At 40.7% G+C, this 9,036-nt stretch overlaps 1 protein-coding gene across 1 annotated transcript; it reads right to left on the bottom strand.

Moving 5' to 3' along the window:
• Window positions 1-4,621: 4,621 nt before the first annotated feature.
• On the bottom strand, window positions 4,622-5,920 carry LOC137838860 (uncharacterized mitochondrial protein AtMg00810-like). The gene has a single exon (XM_068648074.1). It carries the CDS (start codon window positions 5,918-5,920, stop codon window positions 4,622-4,624), a length of 1,299 nt encoding a protein of 432 aa, XP_068504175.1.
• Between the last annotated feature and the right edge of the window lie 3,116 nt (window positions 5,921-9,036).

Raw genomic sequence — 9,036 nt, 5'->3', positions numbered from 1 at the left:
TTCTTCAAAAGTTTTATAATAGGTCTAGTTCGTTCGGCCAGCTTAGGTACGAATCGAGATAGTGATGTAAGGCGACTGACCAATCTCTGAATCTCTTTGAGTCCGCTGGGACTTCTCATTTCAGTGATTGTCTTGCATTTTTCCGGATTAGCTTCTATGCCTCGATGGGTGAGCATGAAGCCTAGGAATTTTCCACCTTCTACGCCGAACACGCACTTTTCTGGATTCAAGCGCATGCGGTACTGGTGCAAGGCTTGAAAAACTTCTTTCAAATCGGAAATGTGTTGTTCGCACGAATCTGATTTGACGACAATGTCGTCGACATATACCTCCATGTTTCGACCGATCATGTCGTGAAAAACGTGATCCATGAGTCATTGATATGTGGCTTCGACATTTTTGAGGCCGAACGGCATGACCTCGTAGAAGAAATTATCGGAATCTGTTCTAAACGCAGTCTTCTCCCAGTCACGGTGGTACATCTGTATTTGGTTGTATCCCGAATAAGCGTCAAGGAAACTTAGTATTTGATGGTCGGCCGCACCGTCGACCAGTCGGTCGATTGTAGGTAAGGGATACGAGTCCTTTGGGCATGCTTTGTTAAGGTCTGTGTAATCTACACACATTCTCCATTTACCATTCGCCTTTTTGACCATCACCACATTGGCCAACCACGTTGTGCAGTGGGCCTTCTGAATAAAACCAGCTTGAACTAGTTTGTCTGTTTCCTCCCATGCGGCTTTGCGTCGTTCTTCACCTAGTTATCTTTTCTTTTGAGCGATCGGCCTAGCCTCTTTATAGACAGATAATCGATGGGTGATAACATCTGACTTTACCCCTGGCATGTCTGCAGCGGTCCAAACAAAAAGGTCAGCATTTTTTGTTAATGTCTTACCGATCGCCTCTCGGTCGTTCGACTTGAGGGATGTCCCCATGTGCGTTTTACGGTCTTTGTCACGGAGGAATATGGGTTGAAGATCTTCCCCTGCTTCCATCCGGGGATCATCCAGCCGGGGGTCTAGGTCGACTAAAGTGACTAAGTGTCTTCTAGATCCTCTTCCTCTAGAACGTCTTTCTAGCGATCGGCCTCTCCGTTCAGGGGTTTGGTCGGCCGACGTGGTATATAGCCTTCGGGTTGGTTCTACCTTCAGGCTAGCTACATAGCACTCTCGCGCTATCTTCTGATCTACATGCACGGTGGCTATATCCCCGTTGACCGAGGGGAATTTCATGGCTAAGTGAGGGGTTGATACGATAGCTTTCAACCTGTTGATGGATGGACGATCGAGCAAGATATTATACGATGTATTGGCGTTGACTAGTAGATACCGTATGTTAATAGTCTTGCTGAGGTAGTCATCGCCGAACGTAGTAAATAGGTCAATGAATCCTCTTGTGTCTACTCTTTCTCCTGAAAATCCAACTATCTGTTCGTTGTATGGGTGTATTTCTGCCTCTGAAATCTGCATTTTCTTGAATGTTTCCCAGTAAAGTATATCGACCAAGCTACCTTGGTCCACAAGGACCTTAGCGATTGCAAATTTGTCTATCTCCACGGTTATGACCATGGGGTCATCCTGAGCAGGATCGATTGTTGTGAAATCGTCGTCGGTAAAGGTGATTGGCGGTATATGTGGTCGGCGGTGTGTGGAGGCCGAATGGACGGATTGGATCGCCCTTAGATGCTTATTCCTTGTCGAATTGGAGCATCCACCACCTGCAAACCCACCTGCAATGTAATTAATCTCTTGAGGAGGTGTGCCAAGTGACACCGGTCCAGCGATTGTATTGATGACCGCACGAACTTTCTGCTTAGTTCGACTTCTCGCTCAAGGCTTTCGCTTTTTGGCCTCGTCCATCTGACCGGACTTTCACTTCGTTTCCTTCTATTTGAGCGACGATGATCGTCGTGAGTTCGGTCTTCTCTTTGTCCTGAACATTCTCGTGGATCCGGGTCGCGCTGGGGCGATCTAGGTGTAGTTATAGTTGTCTTCACAAATTTGCGAAGATGACCGACTTGGATAAGTTCCTCTATTTTATCTTTTAATGCTTGGCAACCTTCGGTCGTATGACCGTAGTTGCGATGGTATTGGTAGCGTTTACTCGTGTCGACATTGGGAGGAGTTTGTGATTGTTTCAGTGTTGGAATCAATTCAATCTGCAATGCTTCATCCAAAATCTTACCCCTTGGTACAACCAGCGACATATAACTATGAAAGCGGGGACCTCTATTTGGACGATACCGGTCTCAGTCGGCCGATACTATGGGAGGACGAATCCCTTTACTTCTGTTTGTGTTTTCAGCATGTGTTTTGCGATGATAATCAACACGCTCCTCAATTTGCATGAATTTTGTCGCTCTTGTTCTTAATTCATCCATATTGTACAGTGGACGTTTGATAAGACTGTCTGTGAACCTTCCGGGCAGTATGGTCGAAACCAAGTGGTGCATAGCTATTTCTGGATTCAGATTGCGTATGCTCATACAGACTTTGCTGAATCTGTCCATGAAAGCCCTCAAGGATTCTCCTCTTTCTTGTTTGACGTTAAGAAAGGACATGGAGGACGTCCGATGGGGTCTACTGGTAGCATATTGTGTAGTGAATTTCAATTCTAAAGCATCGAAGCTTGCAATGGAATTAAGGGGAAGGTTAGAGAACCATCCGAAGGGGCCTTCCCTGAGCGAGGTGGGGAAGACCTTGCACCATATCGTTCGATCAATCGTGTAGAGGGTCATTTGCGTTCTGAATATATTCAGGTGCTCGTCCGGGTCTGTGGAACTGTCATAAAGGTTCATGGTTAGACCTCTCCATTTGTTGGGGAAAGGTGTGGCTATGACATCATCTGTAAACGGATGGCCCCTTGGGTTTGCTACTCTGTTTGGGACTACCTGCTTCACACTCTGGTGGGTTTGCTGGACGAGTGATGTGGGAGGTACAGTTTGGGCTACCGTTTGGGCTATTGTCTTCGTCCCGGATTGGTGTGGTGGTGGATTAGGTGCACGTGAATGTCCCTCACGCTCAGATTGCTCGAGTCTTTCCATCAATCTTCTGTTTTACTCTTTTAACTGAGCTATTTCCTCTGCATGTCGTTGGTGTTCTTCTTCCTGTCTTTTCTTCTCCTCCTCCTGACGTAACTAGTCTGTAACTCCTTTCTGAAGTAACTCCTGCATCTGAACTTGGAGAGCTTGGAGCATCATCCTATGCTCTTCAGCAGCGTTGTCATTGTTGGTGTTGTTTGTTGTTGAAGCCATCTTCACTCGTTGGAATCCTTATGTCTGGGAATAGTGATTACTCAGCCCCACGGTGGGCGTCAATTGTACCTGTATGGATAGTGGGGGCTGAGTAACGTTGATCCACGTTGATACACTGTGTTTACTTCACTCTTGGTTGTCCTATTCTTCACGTCTCCTTTCCTCTTCGCGTGCCTCGGTCGGCCGGCGGGGGTACCTGCGGTTGCACTCCGACGCTCAAGTCAGCGATAGTGCTCAAGTGAGAATTCTCTGATATTATGAAAAACGTACATTTTCCCCCTTTCTGAAATCCCTTTAGTAGGTTGACTTGGGCCTTGGTCATGTGGGCCAAGTAACTGATGGCTAGAGGTATGCTTAGTGGTCTCTGGGTCGTGCTTGGTGGCCTCCTGAAATCCAGGGAGTGTTCTAGAGAGCGCGTTTGACTTATTCAGTGGAAACTATAACTGCTTGTTCCATGTGTAACCACGTTCTTTATTTAACTAAGTTATTTAACACAAACCTTTCGGTTGTCCGGTGCCGACCGGTACAAGTTCTAAATTTCAATTCTCAGCATCATTTACAGCAAACCATTTTGGATATGAAAATTCGGAACTCATAACTTACTTCTGGATATGATCATCTGAAAACTTAAATGAAATACAAAAATAACCTTCCGGATTTTGAAATCCATAAGACATAAAATCACTTCCAAACTATCCATAAGCAAAATAAAATCAAGGACAATGTGTTAGGTGCATGTCATAAATGATATGGTGCAGGAAGGAATTGCCTTGCCTCCACTTTACGAGGAAGAAGTCCACTTTATGATTGTTTCTTCCTTTACCCTAACAAATTCTTCCTTACATTCCATCAGTTTTGTAGAAGTTGTTTTATCCTTTTTAGAAACATTTAGAAATAATTTTTAATTATTCTATCCAAAATGTTTCAGGATTATATTTTTTGAATTTTAAATTTATTATTTTGGAAGTCAATGTCTTTGGAAAGAAATGTTATTTTTATTTTTCGGATTTTCTATTCTAGAAACTTGCTTACAAAACTTATGTTTAGAGAACATCCCAATTTCGGAATCACAAAAATTATCGAGGATAATTTGAGTATTCTTTTTTGAAGTTCTGCATTCCCACAGTGAGTAATAAAGGGCAGAGCCAAGGAAAGAGAAGATGAACAGTAATAATGAGAGAGAAACTGAAATATACTAAAGCTTTTATTATTAACGTAATGTTTCACGTTTTTCATGCATCGAGTTGCATGCATTGAGTCATATATATATACACGTGAAGAACGAAAGGAGAGAGGACTCAGCCCAACAGTTTTGTGAGAGAGGGCCCAACCCAATAGTAAAATAACAGGGAACATCAAAACACCTCCTCAAGCTGGTGGGTGAATGTTTAACACACCAAGCTTGGAAAGGAATTTGTAAAAAATCTCTTTGTTAAGAGATTTGGTAAGAAGATCAGCAGGTTGGTTTTCTGTGCGAATAGGCAATAGGTGGAAAAGACCTTGACGCAGCTTCTCCCTCACTACATGGCAATCTATTTCTATATGCTTCGTTCTTTCATGGAAGCTGTTATTTTGTGCTATATGCCTTGCTGATTGACTGTCACAAAATAGGCTGGCAACTCCATCAGAAGTAATGCGTAGATCTTCAAGCAAGAAACTTAGCCATTGAATCTCGCAACTTGTAGCTACAAGAGCTCGATACTCTGCTTCAGATGAAGAACGAGATATGGTGCTCTGCTTTTTGGTTCTCCATGATATCAGAGATTCACCAAGGAAAATGCAGAAGCCAGTGGTAGAGCGTCGTGTTGTAACGCATGATGCCCAATCTGAGTCGCTGAATGCCTTGATCTGCCGGCTTGTGTCTCTGGGATAAAAAAGACCTTGAGCTGGAGAGGCTTTTATGTAGCGAAGAATTCTTTGTGCTGCTTGATGGTGTGCTTTCGTGGGTGCCTCAACGAATTGACTAAGGAATTGCATAGAAAAACTAATGCCAGGCCTTGTATTTACCAAGTAAAGCAGTCTTCCAATGATTCTTCTGTACATGGAGACTTCATGCACCGCTGCATCTTTGTCAAACAGAGTTTCATTCTTTTGCACCATAGGTGTGGCTGCTGGTTTAGCATTCAGCATCCCTGCATCTGCCAAAATCTCAAGAGCATACTTGCGTTGACAAATATGAATACCTTTCACAGTCCTAGCGATCTCTAGACCTAAAAAGAACTTCAAATGACCTAAGTCTTTTATTTTAAATGTTGTATTTAAGGAATCTTTTACTGCATTAATGTCATCAGCATTGTTTCCAGTAATGAGAATATCGTCTACGTATACAAGAAGTGCAATGAAGGAATCCTCAATATTTCTCACAAAAAGTGAGTTGTCAGCTTTGGAGTGCGTAAAATTAATGGAATGAAGGAAGGAGGTAAGCTTATCATACCAGCGTTTGCTTGCTTGCTTTAGACCATAGATGGACTTCATCAAACGGCATACCTGATGGGCCTTCTTGGAGGCAATACCTGGTGGCAATTCCATGTAGACTTCCTCTTCTAGGTCACCGTGCAAAAAAGCATTGTTAACATCGAGCTGTTCAAGGTGCCAATTCATGGTGGATGCCACAGCTAGGATGGTGCGAATCGTTGTGAGTCTTGCCACAGGTGAGTATGTCTCCATGTAATCAATCCTTTCACGCTGTGTGTAGCCCTTTGCTACAAGTCTTGCCTTGTATCTCTCTATGTCTCCATTAGCTTTCCGCTTAATTTTGAAAAAACCCACTTGCACCCGATGGCTGTTTTGTTTGGTGGGAGCTCCACTATCTTCCAAGTTTCATTCTCTTCAAGAGCTTTTATTTCTGCTTTCATGGCTTCCCTCCATTCAGAATATTGCTTGGCTTCCTCATAGTTTTGAGGTTCATTTTGGCATAAAATTGACAGAGCATATTTTAGATGACTTTTTGCTAATCCTTTATAAGATATGACAGAGCTAAGGGGATACAGTACCTTGCTTTTCTGTGTCACATTGCTGCATGGTGATGCCATTATGCTGTGATGATAATCCTCCAAATAAGTTGGTGGTTTCTTGATTCTCATGGATCGTCTAGGCTCTTCTTGTTCAGTGTTCTCTTCGGTCACAGCAGGCTTAGGAGGTGCAGCATCATATATAGCAGAATCAATGTCTTCGAGTGCGGTATCATTACCATTTTCATTTTTCAAATTACAAAAATAAGTCTCATAGAATATCACATTCCTTGATGTGAAGATCTCTCTAGAGTGAATATCTATTACCACATAACCCTTGGTACCATGTTTGAAACCAAGAAAAATGCACTTGCGTGCCCTGAGGTCCAGCTTGTGTCTATTTTGCTCAATTGTAGAAGCAAAGCAGAGACACCCAAACACCTTAACGTTGGAAAGGTCAGGCAGGCTTCCATACAACAGTTTATATGGGCATTCGTTTTTAATAACAGGAGAAGGTAAGCGATTTATAAGGTGCACAGGGTGTAAAACAGCATAAGACCAGAAAGGATTTGGCAAGTTGGACTGATACAAAATGCAGCGAGCAATATTGAGAATGTGTTGATGTTTTCTCTCAACAGTAGAATTCTGTTCAGGTGTTTCATTACAAGATGTTTGGTGTATTATGCCATGTTTATCATAGAAATCTTTCCAACAAAACTCTTTTCCATTATCAGTTCTAATAGCTTTTATATCTTTATTAAATTGGTTTTTGATGTGAGCAATGAAGTGTTGCATGTAGTCTCTAGTTTCACTCTTACTTTTCATAAGATGAATCCATGTATATCTACTATGATCGTCAACAATGGTTAAAAAATATATGTGACCATGCAAAGAATGAACATTTAAAGGCCCCCATATATCCATGTGAATTAAATCAAAAACGTGTTCGCTACTGGTTTTGTTCAAGGGGAAGGGTAGTTTGTGTTGCTTAGCAAGATGACAAGGGGTGCATACATCTATATCAGCAAAGTGTATATCAGTGTATTGCTTAGCAAGTTTTTCTAATACCCTCTTTGATGGGTGACCCATTCTACAATGCCATATATTGAGATCTTTAGCAGCTTCAAAACTTCTTTGCTGTCGTAAGAAGCAGATCAGGTTTTCTTTCTCATTCGTGTGCAGATGGTACAACCCATTCACAATGTTAGCTTGACCAATCATCTTCGAAGTAGACCTCTCCTGTATCTGGCAAACATTGTCAATGAAAATAAGCTTACACCTCAAAGAAGTTATCAGCCTTTGCACAGAGAGGATATTTAAAGTGAAAGCGGGTATATATAATACATTATGAAGAGTAATGTTATGAGTCAAAATGATAGTTCCAGCGTGAGTAGCAATAACATCATGATTATTAGGTAGTTTAACATTCACAGGCTTTATCTTGTAATAGTTTACAAAGGAAGAAATAGAACATGTTACATGATCCGTGGCCCCAGTGTCAAGTATCCAGAAACTTTTACCTTCCTTACCCATGTTGCTTGCTTTTGAAAAATCTCCAATGCTGTTATTTACCACTTTCTGTTTTCCTTTGCAGTCTTGAATCATATTCACAAGTTGTCGTAATTGCTCAGAGTCAAGATCCTTTAGAACTTGATCACTGTAAGCATCATTATGTGTATTCTTTCCTTTCTCTGTTTCACTACTCACTTCACTTTCCATGGCATTCGCAGCATGACCCATTCTCTGTTTGATCCAAGGAGGGAACCCATGCTTTGAGTAGCACTCGTCGGCCGTGTGATTCATTTTATTGCAAAAGGAGCATTGTTTTCCATAATTCTTTCCTCTTCCTCTTCCATAATTGCGCCATGTAGATCATTCTTGAATGAATCTTGTATACTGGCAGCCATTGTCGGAAAAACAAAGCAAGAAGCAAAAGGAAAAAAACGAAGAACGAAGAGAGCAAGATAAGATAGCAGAGTTTAAGAGACAACCAGTTTGCAGAGGAGAGCAGAGCGGGTTAGACCCGCTCTGATACCATTTTGAAGTTCTGCATTCCCACAGTGAGTAATAAAGGGCAGAGCCAAGGAAAGAGAAGATGAACAGTAATAATGAGAGAGAAACTGAAATATACTAAAGCTTTTATTATTAACGTAATGTTTCACGTTTTTCATGCATCGAGTTGCATGCATTGAGTCATATATATATACACATGAAGAACAAAAGGAGAGAGGACTCAGCCCAACAGTTTTGTGAGAGAGGGCCCAACCCAATAGTAAAATATCAGGGAACAACAAAATTCTTTATCCAAAACTGTCAAATTGGGTATTCTAAAGAATATAGAGGTGCAGAAAAGAAAGAAAAATGTAGGCAAAGAATATAGAGGTGCAGAAAGAAGAAAGCAAAAGGTATACAAAGTAAAAAAAAATCTATAATCTTCTTTTCCCATTTATTCTGTATCAAATTTTGAAAAAACAATTACAATCTTATATTATATTTTAAGTGTAATATTAGATTCAAAAAATTGTTTTTATTGTGTTAGCTCACTTTGTTCTTGTTCAAACTTAATAACTTCTTTTATAAATAAATTATATAAAATAATATTAAAACTTTAAAAATGTAATATTTTATTTTATATCAATATCATAATTGAAAAAAATAACCTAACTTTAATTAAATAGTTTAGACTACTTGAAAAAATTATTACACTTTAATTTTTTATCTCCACCAAATATTAGGCACAGTTTTTAATATTCAACAATCCTTACCTTTTTTAATAATTATTACTATAGTAAATATTAGACACATGAACAAAAAGAGTTTACTTGCCACACA

Source organism: Phaseolus vulgaris, chromosome 4 (genome assembly GCF_000499845.2).
Source record: "Phaseolus vulgaris cultivar G19833 chromosome 4, P. vulgaris v2.0, whole genome shotgun sequence".
NCBI classification, from domain to species: domain Eukaryota; kingdom Viridiplantae; phylum Streptophyta; class Magnoliopsida; order Fabales; family Fabaceae; genus Phaseolus; species Phaseolus vulgaris.
Note: the sequence above shows the minus strand (reverse complement) of the source record. Positions and strands in the feature narration are given on the sequence as shown.